Raw genomic sequence first — 17,691 nt, forward strand, 5'->3', positions numbered from 1 at the left:
TTGTACTCTGCAAAATAATGCTATTTTGCCATGACTTCAGGAAAATCAAAGAGAGAAGCGGCAGCATACAGATCTGGGTGGGGAGGGGTCTGTGATCTGCCTGGAGGCATCAAATAGATGATGATGTCATCCTGTAGGTAACCAAAAGTCAACTGACCCAGCATAAACCGATTCTGCTGACACGTTAAACTGTTTTTTATTTTTTTATTTTTTTTGTGGGTCAGACTGGTGATTACATGACCCAGTTACAGTAATGAAACATATGAATGCAGCCATGCTGGACCTGGCAGGGGCATTATCCCCATCACCATAGTAATAATATGCACTCTCAAACTAAAACATCCCGACCCCTCCACCACCCCACCCGAATGAATGGTGCACGACCAGCTGTTTACATGCCCAGGCGGTCCTATGTCATAAATGTCTTAGTTGGGCATTACCCTGTAATAGTTTGGTCTGTCACTGCGTAGACGGACTCCACAGGCCTCTTGTCTTATGGCTGCTACATTATAGAGGAAAATGTTGATTAATTTACATACAACTTTCGTGCAGCTGTCGCACGACTAAATATAACTTAAATTGTTTTTTTCTTGTTAATAGCAAAGCAGACACATGGTGAAAGTGTCAAAAACTCCATTCTCTCTCTTCACATCTGTTTTGTCAGTTCCTTTTTTTTTTCTGTTCCATTCCCAGAGCAAAGAAACTATTATACTATGATGAAAAGCGATGTTCCCCAACAAGTGTGCCTCCAGCTGTTGCAAAACTACAACTTCCAGCATGCTAGGACAGGGGTGTGGAAGTTCAATAAAAAATAAACTACTTGTCCACGGCACTAAAACGGAGCAAAATCTACTTGTCCCTCATGACGATCCACTTGTCCGGACCAATTTTCACTTTTACACTTTAATTTTTTCCTCCTCGCCCTATAATAGCCATAACTACCTATTATAATGACACCTTTTACATTTTTCAATAACATTCTCTGGACCAAAAAATATATATATATAATCGGTGAAGTGAAATTGAAATAGTAAAAGATAATTTTGCAAATTTGGTGGTTTTCTTTTCTACACCATTTACCTTGTGGTTGAGATAACATGTTCTTTAGGCTGGCCTGAGTACAGCAATACCAGATTTGTATAGTTTCCGTCATGTTTAACTAAACAGATTATGGCGCAAAAAAGCCCTCACACAGCCTGGTATGCTAAAAAATAAGAATAAAAAAAATAAAAAAAAAAGCTACAGGGAACAAAAAATGGCAATTTGAAAAAGTTCACTATTTTTATTTTTTTTATATATTTTTTTTAAATAGTGAACTTTTTCAAATTGCCATTTTTTGTTCCCTGTAGCTTTTTATTTTTATTTTTTTATTTTTTAGCATACCAGGCTGTGTGAGGGCTTTTTTGCGCCATAATCTGTTTTTTTGTATCGGTACCAATTCTGTGGTTTGGTATTTTTTTTTATTTTTATTTTTTTTACATTTAGGTCATTTACCATATGGGATACATAATGTAATATTTTAATAGTTTGGACAATTACGCACGCAGCGATACCAAATATGTTTATTTTTATTATGTTTACATGTTTTTATATAGGAAAAGTGTGTGATTTGAACTTTTAACATGGAAGGGGTTAATGTGTGTCTTTGAAACTTTGAATAAAACTTTTTTATTTTTTTATTTTTTTTATTTTTTACACTTTATTAGACTTTTAGGAGGAATCATTAGATTCCTCATACAGATTAATAGAGTTCTATTGAACTCCATTGATCTGTGTGCTCTGCGATCCATTGATAGAGCCGAGTCCAGCCAGGATCTATCAATGACAGAGCCGCAGGGAACAGAGGTAAGCCCTCCAGCTACCTGTATAGTGGAACCCTTTTTCGCGATCACGCTGCAGGGAGGGAGGGGGGGGGGCGATCTAGCCCACCAGGGAGCATTCACATGTCCCTTTAGACACAGCTGTCTGCTTTAACAGCTTTAAGCGGTGATCTAAAGGGTTAATAGCCAGCTGCGGCGATCGCCACATGCTGGCTATTAGCGGCGGCCCCTGACTATTAAGAACAGTTGGGGGTTGCATAGTATGGAGTGGGCAGGAGTCAGGAGCCCGCTCCATACAGAGTGCTGAGCACCGCTGCGCTTTGTCAGGTCCGGCCCTGCTTGCTCGAAGCAGGGCTAAGGGCCGTAAAATTCACCTGCCCGGCGCCTGGAACTGCATGTCCCGGGCGTCGGGCGATGGGAATTCCACATCACGGTAGGAGTTGTAGTTTTACAACAGCTGGAGGCACACTGGTTAGTAAACACTAATCTAATGTCTTTTATATTGCTTGTGCAAAAGTGGCCTAAAAGGATCACTTTTCCTGAGGTTATGTTCACACATGGCGTTCCTGTTGTGGTTTATTTATTTATTTTTTTGCCACAAATTCAGTCTTTTTTGGTTATCTATTTAAATTATAAAAAAAAAAAATGTTGGCAGTCAAATCAACAAATATCTGGACTGTACCTGTAAAATGTCAGTGTTTATTAAAACAATATATATTTGCCCTTGTAAACCTACTTAGTAAAATAGAAAATGATAGTAATATAAAGAACATAAAAATTCACCACCTATAATTAGAATACATAAAGGGAGGTTCACTTAAATCGTATTCAGAAATAGATATAGTAGTGATTATAAAACAATGTCCGTGGAAAAAAAGATCCGTCACTTACATGGCAGTAATTAGATTTGCAAACAGATCTCCTGTAAATTGCAGCATCCGGATAACATGAACTGGTAAATAGCCTGTGGAGCAGACGTTCAAACTGTGCTGTGCGTAACTTACCAGACTGGATCCTCCGGTTACGGTGTCCTCTATGAGGATGTTAAAGGAGAACTCCAGCAAAAATAAGTAGCTGATTGCAGGGGGTCCGAGCGTTGGGAGCCCCCATGATCACCGGGAAGGGACGCCTACCGGTAGACGGCACGCACTTAATTCATTTCTATGAATTGTGCTGTACTCGGGTCTTTTGGGCACCCCTATAGAAATGTATGGAGCATGTGCCGCTCCTGTCCCGAGCACTAGGACCCCCCACGATCAGCTACTTATCCCCTGTGCTGTGGATAGGGGATAAGTTAATTTTTACCGGATATCTCCTTTATGGTCTTTCACATGTACAGTATTCTGTGCAGATTTGATGCGCAGGATTTTCTGCTGCAGATTTCATTGTAACCTGAATGACTGAATACAACTTGAAATCCTGCACATCAAATGTGAGCAGGATACTGTACGTGTGAATAGACCCTTAAAGGGTATCTCTCATCAAAAAAAACTTTTGATATATTATAGATTAATGTATGCAGAATAACTTTACAATTGCATGTTATTAAAAAATATGCTTCTATTTAATTTTCCACTTTGAAGAAATGACCACTAGGGGTCTCCCTACCAGTCCTGGCAGCAAGCATTTCAGACTCATGCTGGAGTCCTAAACACTACGGGCTGCCAGTCTGCTTTGTTCACAAAGGAGAACACTCAGAGCTGCCAACCTGCTTTGTTCACAGCCTGTTTGGCTGTGAACAAAGCAGGCTGGCAGCTCTGAGTGTTTAGGACTCCAGCATGAGTCAGAAATGCTTGCTGACAGGACTGATCGGGAAAAATACAATAGAAAGAAGCATATTTTTCATTAACATGCTATTGGAAAGTTATTCAACATTCATTAATCTAAAATATATCAAAAGTTTATTTGATGAGAGGTACCCTTTAATGGTGCTGTGCACCTCTCTCCTAATCTGGTCTCCCCTTCGTCACTCCAATTAAACAGGCTGGTCCTCGCTTCTGCAGTTAGGACTTCACAGGTGCTAGTGGCTGTAGGATGTGCGAACTGGCTTCCTCGCGGTGCAGGAGCGCGGCCAGACGAATGATTGACAGCAAGTCTCCAAGTATCAGCTTCAATAGGGAGATGTAGTTGCTGGATTCGTAGTAATAATATTGATGGGGTTGTGACACAAAACGATGATTAATAGTATCTGGACGCGTTTTTGGACCTTAGGTCCTTTCCTCAGTAGCGTCTATTAGTACAGTGTTTCCCAAGCAGAGTGCCTCCAGCATGCTGGGAGTTGTAGTGTTGCAACAACTAGAGACACCCTGACTGGGAAACACTGCATTAGAAGAAGGTTGGGGATGAATCGCTTGAGTAATAGATATTGCATAAGATCCTGAGAATCACGATTTTGGACAGTTTTTGCTTTGTCCAGTTCCTACTTAATTTAGAAAGTGCGATCTGTGCAGTTTTTAGACCTAATCATTTCCCTCTAACCCTGACTAGATCTGCACCGCTGATATGGTGATGTTCATGCACGGGCCCCGCACACCCTTTTGATGTTGATGTTCGGGGACCAATGTTCTGGACTCCACAGGATTTCCATATTTAGGGTTTGATTTCCTGCGTATGATTAATGTTGCTGGAAAATTATTCTTTTCAGGAAATAGTTTAATCCGGTTGTATTTAATTTTTATTTTTCGGCTCAAAGATCCTTGGCATTATGTTAAACACGAGTTTTCCCTTTTTTGATGAACCTCCATATGGGTGGATGTAAAGTTTGTTCACATATACAGTGGTCCCTCAAGTTACAATATTAATTGGTTCCAGGACAACCATTGTATGCTGAAACCATTGTATGTTGAGACCAGAACTCTATGGAAACCTGGTAATTGGTTCTAAAGGCACCAAAATGTCATCCAAAAATAGGAAAAAGTGAGGATTAAAGAAAAATAAGAAGTAGATAACTAATATAGATAAAGCAAATCCTTACATATAAGAGTAATAAAGATCTGCTGGGAGCTGTAATCAATGTCTTTGTCAATGTTTCCCAAGCATGGAGCCCCCAGCTGTTGCAAAACTACAACTCCCAGCATGCCCGGACAGCCTTCGGCTGTCCGGGCATGCTGGGAGTTGTAGTTTTGCAACAGCTGGGGGCACCCTGCTTGGGAAACACTGGTCTATGTAGAGAACAGGATCTTCTTTGGGGTCCTGTACAGTACACGCAGTGTCCTAAAAAAGTAACATAGAGTCGCCCTTACCTGGTGTCTAGAGGAGCAGGTAACCCTGGTACAGGTAAAGTGTACAGAACATGTAATACCTCCCTGTTCTGTAGGGGGCGCTACCAGACATCAGTCAATGCATATGCTTCAGTAATACAGATGTTTTACCAGTAAATTGCCCATTCTGATTAGTCGGTTCTTCCGGCTATTGACACGTTTCACAGACCTTGACTGTCTGTAGCATTGTATGTTGAGTCTGGTTTCAACTTACAATGGTCCAGAAAGACCATTGTATGTTGAAACTATTGTATGTTGAGGCCATTGTAAGTTGAGGGATCACTGTAATTTTTTTTATAATGTAGGTTTCACCAATTTTGTTCAGGCAGGATCTGAACTATTTCTCGGCACAAAATATACAGCCCAATTTTGATCTGTGTCTATGGCCATCTAAATGCATCCTTGGGCCTTGAACGAGGCCATAATATTGCACCAATCCGTGCAAGTATATGGTATGTGTATGAATCGGGGGTACATAACATTTTTACAGCAGTACACTTCAGTATAAGGCTATGTTCAATCGGAGGATTTTCGAGAGGATTCTGAAATCAGAATTTTCCGCGTCAGGTGTTCGCGCTATGGAAATTTCACTGTGTTTATGGTGCAGCAGAATGCCATTGAAAACAATGGGACTCTGCTGCAACAGAATTTCAAAGCTGATTTTCCCGCCAGATTCCACTGGGACATTCCGCTGTGTGAACATGGCCTTACAGCTCTGCAGTAGGGAGCCACATTGGCTTCATGTTCTGCAATAGGCATTGCATACATTAGATAGCAGTCAGTTTAACGCTCGTCTGGCCCATGGCTGCATAGACAAGCATGCTCAGTTCGCCGGAGCATGCATGTGTTCTTAGAGGGGACGGGTGGAGGTGATAAGATGGCGCCAGATACCTCTGGCAGTAGCAACAACACGTTAAAATTGGTCTAACATGCCATATGTAAAACAAAAATAGAAAAAAAAGTCATAGCCACACAGCCACAATTTGTATTTTGATCCACTTGCTTCGCAGCAGAATTTCAAAAACTAACAGGTTGTTATTATACATTTTGATCAAAAAGTACAAGCTCACTCGCCATGTCAAGGCCACCTAATCAGAGTGGGTCCCTAATCTAACACTGGTGTAGCGCCAGGCGGTGATCACTGCCTCTGCGACACCAAGCCTACAGGGGGAATAAACCAGTGGCCAGGCAGCCCCACTGCTACCCGACAAAGCCCCGGACTCTGGGTCGCACCACCCCACAGATTAAGCATCACAGCGACAATGGCTTCCACAGAGCACCACACCTACCATGTGTTCCCTGCCAGAGGGCTAACATGCCATATACTTCTTTTGTTGGTGGAGAGTTGCGACACCATCCTACACCCATCATGGCCCATGGGTTTGGCTGATGTCAAATAGACAGTATACAGGACAAAGGAAGTGTGAAGGAGAAAAATGGAACATTTATACGGGTACTTCTCCAAAGTAACTGATAAGCCAGTTACGTTAAAATTAACAATCCAAGGCCTTATTACATCAATAGATTTGCCTTGTCTATATAAATGCTGGCGTGAAGCTGCAGAGTCCAGGGAAAACCACAAGGCTGCTGACCATCACTATTTCTACATGCACGGAGAGGTGTTGTGCTCTCAGCATAAACCGATTTGGTAAGGAGCCATTTTAACTTCCTATAACGATTTTTTATGGTGCTGTACAGGCTTCGCTATCTTCATTATCACTGGACAGTGTACAGGACCAGGCTTAGTGTGGTCATACACATAAGGCCGCGTTCACACTGGAGCCAGAATGGACACCAGTGAATCCTGAGAGATCCCATTGACTTAATTGTGGTCCATCAGGTTTCTGTCTGGTGTCCGTTTCTTTTGATGGAACCTGCAAAGGAGCGTGAATCTAGCCTTAGATGTTGCTAAACATAGGCTATTTATTCTAGAAGTGACTATTTTGCAAAACTACAACTCCCAACATGCCCGGACTGACCTAAGCTCTGTAATAGCCCTTGGTGAATGGATTTATGTCACTGTGTGTATTTCTAGACATAGGGGAAAAATAGGCACTTGACACTAGGCAGCACAGGTGACTTTTGTGCAAAACTACAACTCCCAGCATGCCCTGCATGTTGGGAGTTGTAGTTTTGCAACAGCCATGGGTACACTGGTTGGAAAACAATGACCTAAGCTCTCTAATAGCCCTTGGGTGAATTGTGTTAATGTCACTGTATGTATGTTGCTAGACATATATAGGCACTGGACACTTTTTGTGACTTTAGTGCAAAACTACAACTCCCAGCATGCCCGGGCAGCCTTTGGCAACAGCCTTTGGCACACTGGTTGGAAAACAATGACCTAAACTCTCTAATAGCCCTTGGGTGAATGGATTTAATGTCACGGTATGTATGTAGCTAGACATATATATAGGCACTTGACACTCTTTGAGACTTTTGTGCAAAACTACAACTCCCAGCATGCTGTGAGTTGTAGTTTTGCAACAGCTGGAGTCGCCCTGGTTGGGAAACAATGACCTAAGCTCTCTAATAGCCCTTGGGTGAACTGCTTTAATCTCACTGTTCAGATTGTGCAGACTGTCCTGAAGACTAGACTTATAAAAACGACTCCACAGACCATTGGGGGTATTTATTTGGGGAAGGAGGAGATTTTTGTTTTCTAGTCGAAACCACTGAAGAAAAGTAAAGTCCTGTATTTTCCCTGACCAGCGTGTTCCGCAGAGATAAAGGAGTTTTTTTTTAACTTTCTGTAAGACAGAAAGGGAAAAGGAAGTTTATGCAATGCTCGCCGTCGTTTTATTTCTACAGAAATCTTCCCGACTCCTTTTTATAAAAGTTTATAAAAAGATCCTTGTAAATATTTTCTCTACGGATTTTCATGTCATAACAAATATAAGTGCCGTGACCCTGTTACTGCTCTGTAATGGAGTTTTCCATTCTTTGTGCCGCACTCAATGTAGTCTCTGTACTGTATATATGTAGCTGTCAGTCATAGGGCACCCCTCCCTTCATGGTACAGATGGACTCAAAAGTATGGAAATACCCATATAAGATGAGAACGCTCAGGCAGATAGTGGTAACGTTTCAAAACAGATAGTGGTAACGAGACAAAATGTGGGTGAAGGGGAAAACCTGCTAGGCCGTGTTGCCATATGGTGGCCATTGGGGATGCAGATGTCCTAGATTCAGCTTTTTCGATTTTCAAATGGGTAGGTAGATGTATGATACAACAAACTAATAGAGAAAAAGAATGGTGTTTTAAGGAAAACTCCAGGTTAAGGAATTTTACCTCCTAAGGATAGGGGATAAGTGTCAGGTTGCGGGGGGTCTGACTGCCAAGTCTCCCCTGCACTCTCCTGTACGGCACCGTGGCTCTCCACATGAATGAAAGCGTATCGACCACCGCACGAACCGGGGCAGACACGCCCCCTCCATGCATCTCTATGGGAGAGCCGGAGCGCTGTACTTGGGTGTCTCCAGCTCTCCCATAGAGATGCATGGAGGGAGCGTGTCGGCCACCGCTTCGTGCGGTGGCCGACACGCTTCCATTCATGAGGGGAGCCGTAGTGCTGTACCGGGAGAGCCTGGTCGGTCCCAGCAGTATGACCTATCCTTAAGGGGTAAATTTCCCTAACCCGGAGTACTCCTTTTTAATGTACGTTTATTCGTTCTCATGTAAAACCAGAAAATTGACCACAATGTTTACAGAATGAACCTTGGCAAAATAAGCTGGTCCTAGGAACTCTTGGAGATGCGCTGTCTCCATAGACAGCAATGCATTTCCAAGCAGTTTGCACAGAAAGAATTGACATGTTCATTCTTTCTGTGGAGTCTTGAATTTGAATTCAGGTGTTTCAGGAGGTACTCCGTTGCTCAGCATTTGGAAAAAAAATGTTCTGAACGCTTAGAGCTGGTCCGGGAGCTTGTGATGTCATAGCCCCACCCCCTCAATGCAAGTCTATGGGAGGGGGCGTGGCGGCTGTCACGCCCCCTCCCATAGACTTGCATTGAGGGGTAGGGGTGTGATGTCATAAGGGGACAGGGCTATGGCATCATGAGCTGCCGGCTCTAAGCGTTCAGAACATTTTGTTCCAAACGCTGAGCAGCGGAGTACCCCTTTTTAAGTCTGAAACAATCTGACCAAGAAAAAGGTGGTCAGAAAGGTTCTCACAAAACTATTTCTACACTGCCAATGTGGCTTCCACTGAAATAATCTAGGATTTATGGGGGATGAAGGGTACTTTGATTAGATGTAAGTTTTAAGCATAAACTGTTATTAAACAATAATATATTTAAATAATTTAAATGTATTATATTTGTTTGGGGTGGGGGGTATATAAAAGGACAAATGTAAAATAAAAATCAATTTGCAATTTAATTATATTCTAATTTAGCAAATTTCATGTTGTTCATGTCGCACTGCGCCACAAATTACAGACCAATGCGCCAAAATTAAACTCCAAAAAAAAAAAACAAATACTGTGTGTGTGAGAGAGAGAGGGCATACCATATATGAGGCATACCACATGACTTGTGAGTACTTGTGATATTATGGAAGAATTCCCACTTAGAAATATATTGCTTCATATTTGGTAACTTAAAAGATAAAGGTTTCATAAAAGCCATAGGTATAACATGCATACTGTTTTTCCCTTATGTAACATTTGAGCTTTAAATGTATTTATTTTTTGAACAATGACAACCTGTCAATGACTTTTGGTCTGTCTTTATTCTTTCGTCTTATTATTATTATTATTATTATTATTATTATTATTGAGTTTTTTTTTTTTGTTTTTTTTTTTTACAGGCTATGATTTCTGCCAGGTCTTGCAGTGGTTTGCTGAACGTGTTGACCGGATTATACTCCTTTTCGATGCTCACAAACTGGACATTTCTGATGAGTTCTCGGAGGCGATAAAAGCTTTTAGAGGCCAGGATGACAAAATCCGAGTGGTGCTCAACAAAGCCGACCAGGTGGATACCCAGCAGCTGATGAGGGTCTATGGGGCCCTCATGTGGTCCTTAGGAAAGGTGATAAATACCCCCGAGGTGGTGAGAGTCTACATAGGCTCTTTCTGGGCTAAGCCTCTGCAGAATACGGAGAACCGGAAACTGTTTGAAATGGAAGCCCAAGATCTTTTCCGAGATATTCAAGGCCTTCCAAAGAACGCTGCACTGCGCAAACTCAATGACCTTATAAAAAGAGCACGCCTGGCAAAGGTAAGAAACATGTGCCTTGTATATGTTACTTCTATATCTTTATTGAGTATATACAGGAGCTGTAGGCTGCGTAAGCATTTTTCTTAACATTTTTTTTCTTTCTAAAGTGCTTGGCCACCTTAAGCTGTCCCCAACGTTATCTAAAAGTTTTACATGTCCTAGAGACATATCCTAAGATTTGCTTAGTCAAGGTCTGGGTGCTGAGCCCACCACTGAATACTAGCTCAGCTGAGTGTTAAAGGGGTACTTCGGCGCTTAGACATCTTATCCCCTATCCAAAGGATAGGGGATAAGATGCCTGATCGCTGGGGACCCCCGTGATCTTGCACGCAGCACCCCAGTTAAAATCAGCCCCCGGAGCATGTTCGCTCCGGGTCTGATTACCGGCGACCACAGGGCTGGCGGTGTGAGGCGTCACGCTCCGCCCCTCAATGCAAGCCTATGGGAGGGGGGCGTGACAGTGGTCACGCCCCCTCCCATAGGCTTGCATTGAGGGGTGGAGGGTGACGTCACACGGGGGCGGAGGCGTGACGTCACACGGGGCGGAGGCGTGACGTCACACGCTGCCGGCCCTGTGGTCACTGGTAATCAGACCCGGAGCGAACATGCTTCGGGGGCAGATTTTAACTGGGGTGCTGTGTGCAAGATCACAGGGGTCCCCAGTGGCGCGACCCCCGCGATCAGGCATCTTATCCCCTATCCTTTGGAGATGGATATGGATTCTATAGTAAAAGAATCCCTTCCCAAGCCTCTCCGTCCCCCGCCCCCCACTCATAATGACATATTTCTCCCTGTGCTGAGGCTCCTATACTGCAGAATGGAGCTCCACTATCCATCTGGACCCCTCTCCCAGCAGATTTAACAGCAGAGGAGAGAGGTCCAGATGCAGAGTAGAGCTCCATTCTGCTCCATAGGAGCTTCAGCACAGGGGGAGGAAGCGTTTTCCTGTCGGATGTCACTGTGCACAGTTGGAGGGGTGCAGAGTGGCTTGGGAAGGCAATAAGCTACTTATTTACATACATAGAGGCTCTAGAGGCTTTATGATATAAATTGTCATTTAGATACTTTCCAGGGACTATATAAAAGGACCAGGGAAAGGTGACATAGCCCTGGAACGATGTCTTTGGTTTATGCTATTATTATACCCGGGGCTGATGACCGGTCACTGCTGTGTGTCTTGGCTTTTTGTCATTACGGCAGACAAGCGGTTTCCTGTTATAAAGCTTGTCATCTGACTGGTCTAGAAAACCTGGATAACCTGTCTGGGTTGTGTTCTTAATAAATCTCCAAGAAGGGAAAAACTAACACACCCTTTAACTTCCATAATGTAGGGTTAAGAAATACTCATGTGATGGAGTTGCATTATTCACAAGGGAAGTGCAAAGGTATCCTGTCCTGTTGTGGTGTACAGTGTAATCATACATATTGGTACCTACTGAGGGAAATAATAAATACATTACTATTAAACACTGGTATGGCAAATGTAAATCTATAATGTTTTATAAAGTACAACTTCTATCTATCTCATATCCCATCTATCTATCTCATATCTATCTATCTATCTCATATCTATCTATCTATCTCATATCTATCTATCTCTCTATCTATCTTTCTCTATCTATCTCTCTCTCTCTCTATCTATATATATCTATCTATTAATCTCATGTCTATTCATCTCATGTCTATCTATCTCATATCTATCTATATCTATCACATATCTATATCTATCTCATATCTCTCTCTCTATCTCTCTATCTCTCTATCTCTCTATCTCATCTCATCTCATCTCGATGTTGGTACAAATGGCTGTAGATATTTTAAGGAAACTTGATACCTGTTACTTATATGCCAACTAAATATATAGTAGATTTATATTAACCATAACCCACCCGCATTTGTGAGAGTGAGGTTTTTTGTTTGAAATCATCCAATTTTCCGAGACTTTTAAACATCCTGACGACAGTCCGGTAGGAAGGTGCAGAGAATAGAAAATTTGGGGGACGGTATGAGGAACAGATGTGCGAGCGAGAGCGCCATTGTTTCTTTTCCTCACCCACAAGATATAGGTAGGAAGATCAGGCAAGATTGGTTACTAATCTAGTATGGATTTATAGACCGAAAAATAAAAAAAATTACAGCTCCTACAGGGCAATCAAATTACAGAGATTGTAGTTTATTTCTTTTTAGTTTTGTATTTTTCTATGCACCTGCAACCATTTCAACTACAAAAGTTCTGTGTTTGACGTCTTTTTACCCCCTCAAAGAGGACTCTAGTCTAAGTAAATTAATACCAAAACCATTTTTTCACGCTTTTATGTTTTGAACACTTCCTATTTCTTAGAAGGGCCCTTAAAAATAGGATCAAAAAGTGGTCCCCTGGTGGGATCCTCAACAAGCAGCTGTGATCAGTGGATAAGGCCCCATTCACACTACGGAGATTCTCCAGGGAAAATCTGTGCAGAAACTGTTTGCAGTAGCCTCATTGATTTCAATGGGTTTCCGCTGAACAGTTGACATGTCGAAAGTTTGTAATGCAATTTATGACAATGAATTGGAATTTGGCGGAAGATTGAACCAGAGAAGTGTGGTCTTTCAAAGGGACATTTTTTAAGTCTGTTGCAGATTGCCACAGTAAGTTTCCTCAGTGTGAAGGGACCTTTAGGGTACATAGAGATATTCCACTTAAAAATTTTGTTGCAGCAACCTCCCATTGTCTTCAATGGGATCCTGCTGCACAATGCACGCTGCTAAATATCCGCAACGGAAATTCTAAATCCAAACTCCGCCAAAAGAAGGATCATGTTTATTCGTCCTGCCCAAATGTTTGCCTAGAGAAATTTTGTAGTGTGAAAGTACCCTAAGGGTTCAGTGTCGCCACAGGAGAAAAGAACACCTAAAAGGCTATGTTCACACAATGGAATTTCCGTGCGGAATTCGACAGGGACATTCCGCTGCAGCAGAGTCCCATTGATTTCAATGGGATTCTGCCGCACTGTGCACACAGCAGAATTTCCACATCAGAAACCTCAAAATCCCGACTCTGTAGTCCACAGAAAGAATAGACATGTAATTAGCGTAGGAGACATCGCATTTCCGTACAGTCCTAGTGCCAGCATGCTCTGCCCGAGCTCCACTGTCAGTAATATGTCCGCACAGAACTTTTCTGTGCGGACATTCCATCATGTGAACATAGCCTAACACTGTGTTAATTCATTTTAAAGGGGTTTTGGATCAAAAGGACTGTTCCTAAACACATTGGGGGAGAGGACTGATCAAGAGGACTGTTCCTAAACACATTGGGGGAGATTTATCAAAACCTGTTCAGAGGAAAAGTTGCCCAGTTGCCCATAGCAACCAATCAGATCGCTTCTTTCATTTTGCAGAGGCCTTGTTGAAAATGAAAGAAGCGATCTGATTGGTTGCTATGGGCAACTGGGCAACTTTTCCTTTGCACAGGTTTTGATAAATCTCCCCCACTTTTTTTTTTTTAAGGTGGTCTCCACTGCCAGGGGTAAGGCTCATGGAGAGGGGACCCCCATTTATTAACTCTGAATTCCCCCAATAAGGTGTTTGACAATGGCCGTCAGTCACTGAGCTTTATTATACAAGGCAGTGTTTCCCAACCAGGGTGCCTCCAGCTGTTGCAAAACTACAACTCCCAGCATGCACGGACAGCCGTTGGCTGTCCGGGCATGCTGGGAGTTGTAGTTTTGCAACAGCTGGAGGCACCCTGGTTGGGAAACACTGATATAAGGCCAGAAGACCTAACAGAACTCCATCCCAGTCCGTGCAGCTGTGTCTGGTACTGCAACCCTAACAGTGTACAAGTGGTGCTGTGTTCTTAGGTAAAGGACTAAGGCTTCTCCTCTTGCTGCAGATTTATGAGGGTCTTGGAGACAGCACCTCCACAATAACACAATGATAGCCTAAAAGATAGGCTATCAGTGTTTCATATCATTGTAAACCCTTAAAGGGGTCCTCCACCATAAGGTGATTTTAGTACGTACCTGGCAGACAGTAATGGACATGCTTAGGAAGGATCTGCGCTTGTCTTGCGGCTAAATGGCGCTGTTGTTCGATTACCATAAATCTGTGGCTATCTGTTTGTGAACTGGTATTTCCTGTTGGAGGTTCCTTCTTTTCCTACAAATCCCATAATTCTATTTTCCTCCCTCCCACACATCAGCCACCCCACCCATTGAAACATTAATGAGCTGCATCCATTCAAAAGACCTGTGGTTTTCAATCAGGGTGCCTACAGCTGTGGCATTAGTTTCAGATTGATCTCTCACCCACCAAGCGATCCCTCCACCCATGGAAGCAGACAGGCTCCCTGTCATCAGCTGACTAGTGATGTCAGGTCTCGGCCGCATTGCAACCTGGGAAAAATCTGAGACAACTGTCATTTTGTATGCTGTTAAAAATAAATATTGGGGTGAAAATCACAGAAGAATTGTGAGAAAACCGTCACACACAGGTACAGACTTTACAGCCCCTGTAGCATAGTCAAATAATTTTTTTTTCCTGGAATACCCCTTTAACCAGAGAGACAAAAGATGCTGAAAGTATACAGACTTTTTAAAGGACATTTATTACCGTACCGACCACAAACCTTAGTTGTCTAATAAATAATATGAAGTACCGTTATATCGTGGATGTTTTCAAGTGTCTACAGTGCAGTATGTCAGCCACAAGACTGTTAATATCTCCTTGTGAACGCCTCATATCTTAATGCACATTCATTGGGTTGAATACTGACCACTGACATTTAGGCGGCTCCGTAGTGGGAGATAAAGAGAGTTTTGCTGATTATGGCAGCCGTTGTTTTTATGTATCCATGGAACGGGAGAAACAGTATGTGAGAAATGTGGTGAGGTAAGTGTCCCTGTCAAGGAGGCTGTTCACACTCTAGTGTTATGTTAGTAAAAGACATTTTTAAAAGGTTTAACTATTTATGGCCTGCTGATGACAATATTGGCTATAGAAGATACTCCTGCAGTTCACCCAGTCCAGAGGAAAAGTCGCTGAGTTGTCCATAACAACCAATCAGATCGCTTCTTTCTAGGGATCGACCAATATTTTTTTTTTTTTTTTTAGGGCCGATACCTATAATCTGTGGAGGTTAGGGACGATAGCCGATAATTTATACCGGAATATCGGTATAAGTTATCGGCTATTTATGCCCCTCCCGCGCGACACCGCTGCAGATCATTGATCTAAAGCGGGCGCTTTAAATCAATGACCTGCAGCGGCTTTTGCGGTGCCATAGACCACCGCCGCCACCCGCTTCTCTCCACCTGCCTGTCCGGGGGTCCTCCTGAGTCCTATCACCGCGACCATAATCGATAATCGATCGATCCCTATTTCTTTTTGCAGAGGCCTTTTCAAAAATGAAAGAAGCGAGCTGATTGGTTGCTATGGGCAACTTAGCATTTTTTCCTCTGGACAGGTTTTGATAAATCTCCCCCAATGAGTCCAGTCCCTTGGATAAAATGCTGCCCCACAGCTGAATGGTCTCAAGAGGCTTTACTGTTGGCATGACACACACAGAGCTCACCTTTTGGGGTTCACACCACGTTTTTGCAATACAGTTCCCATATACGTTTTCAACTTGAAAAACGCACGGAACCATATTGAAAACCGTATGCGTTTGGAACAAACTGTTCCGAACGCTGGCGCCGGGAGGTTGGGACGTCATAGCCCCGCCCCCTCACAATGTCACACCCCGCCCCTTCAATGCAAGTCTATGGGAGGGGGCGTGACGGCCGTCACGCCCCCTCCCATAGACTTGCATTGAAGGGGCAGGGTGTGACATTGTGAGGGGTTAGGGCTATGACGTGACAAGCTCCCGGCGCCGGCTCCAGCATTCGTAACAGTTTGTTCCGAATGCTGGGCAGCGGAGTACCTCTTTAATGGGAGTTGGGCAATTAGTGTAAGGCTTCTTTCACACTACCGTCATGTTCCTGCATTTTGACAGCTGTTTTTCTGCTGAAAGAGGTCATGAAAAAAAATAGACAAAATAACTGAACATAACAGATGCGAACGGATGACCAATGTCCATTATTTTAACGGACATTCTGTAAAAATAACGGAACACATTCCATCTGTTATCACCCGTTATTTTATCAGTCATGCACAGTTATAGTCCATTTTTATGTCTGTTTTAACCCCATCTGGTTGTGATGCTGTACTGGGCATGCTCAGTAGAAATAACTGCTCATAACAGAAGTGGAAAATAAGGGGCACTAACGGATGTTCTTTGTGAACATCCATCACACGTAGACTTCAATGTAAAAATTTTAACGTCCGTTATGCCACCGTTATTTTTGACGGGACAAAAATAAGTGCATGCACCGTCATTTGCATCGCCAAAAATAACGGATGTTAGTCATGACGGGACATAACTGGTGCTGAAGGATGGTCAAAAAATCCCATTGACATGAATGGTGTAAATAGAGGAAAATAACCCTTTGCTGTGTCCAATAAGAAGTGACGTCCAAACCAGGAATATTTCAAAGCGATGGAGTGGTTTATTAAAGCAAAAAATAATAAACAGTAAACCTCCAAAGGGTTATTTTCCTCTATTGTCACCTATTCGCTTCAGGATTGGATCATCCCTTCTCCTGGGCACAGCAGCTGTTCCTGTTTTCATTGGTTACCCACTCTGTTGGGTTATATGCGAATTTTATATTCGCTCCAGATGAGCGGCCATTACTTAAGGGCCAGCAAAGTCCTTCCCTCCACCTTATTCCCTACAGGGTCTAGGTGGTAATAGACGAGGCGCCCCCTGCCGGTCTCTTTTTTTTTTCTTTTCTCTTCTATCTTCATTGACATGAATGGGATTTTTTTGGCGGCCGTTTTATGGACTTTCAAATGGGAGTTCATAACGGGAGTTTTTACAGGAACATAATGGTAGTGGGAAAGGGGCATAACGCTGTGGCTAGCTTTTTGTGAACTGGTATTTCCTGTTTGAGTTTTCTTTTTGCCTCCAAATCCCATAATTCCATTTTCCTCCCTCCCACACATCAGCCACCCCACCCATTGAAACACAAATGAGCTGCATCCGTTCAAAAGACCTGTGTTTTTCAATCGGGTGACTAGTGAGTCAGGTCTCGTTCATCGGGTGACTAGTGAGTCAGGTCTCGTTCATCAGGTGACTAGTGAGTCAGGTCTCGTTCATCAGGTGACTAGTGAGTCAGGTCTCGGTCATCAGGTGACTAGTGAGTCAGGTCTCGGTCATCAGGTGACTAGTGAGTCAGGTCTCGGTCATCAGGTGACTAGTGAGTCAGGTCTCGGTCATCAGGTGACTAGTGAGTCAGGTCTCGGTCATCAGGTGACTAGTGAGTCAGGTCTCGGTCATCAGGTGACTAGTGAGTCAGGTCTCGGCC

General features: G+C 43.1%; 1 protein-coding gene across 3 annotated transcripts in view; it reads left to right on the top strand.

Annotated features, from left to right (window-relative positions):
- EHD4 (EH domain containing 4) overlaps positions 1–17,691 on the top strand; it is a 64,468-nt gene that overhangs the window by 41,182 nt on the left and 5,595 nt on the right. For all 3 annotated transcript variants that reach the window (XM_056545157.1, XM_056545159.1, XM_056545160.1), the window contains one exon: positions 9,891–10,303. In XM_056545157.1, the coding sequence (XP_056401132.1) occupies positions 9,891–10,303 (413 nt within the window). The remainder of the gene's footprint in view (positions 1–9,890; positions 10,304–17,691) is intronic.

This window comes from Hyla sarda, chromosome 11 (genome assembly GCF_029499605.1).
Source record: "Hyla sarda isolate aHylSar1 chromosome 11, aHylSar1.hap1, whole genome shotgun sequence".
Taxonomy (NCBI): Eukaryota; Metazoa; Chordata; class Amphibia; order Anura; family Hylidae; genus Hyla; species Hyla sarda.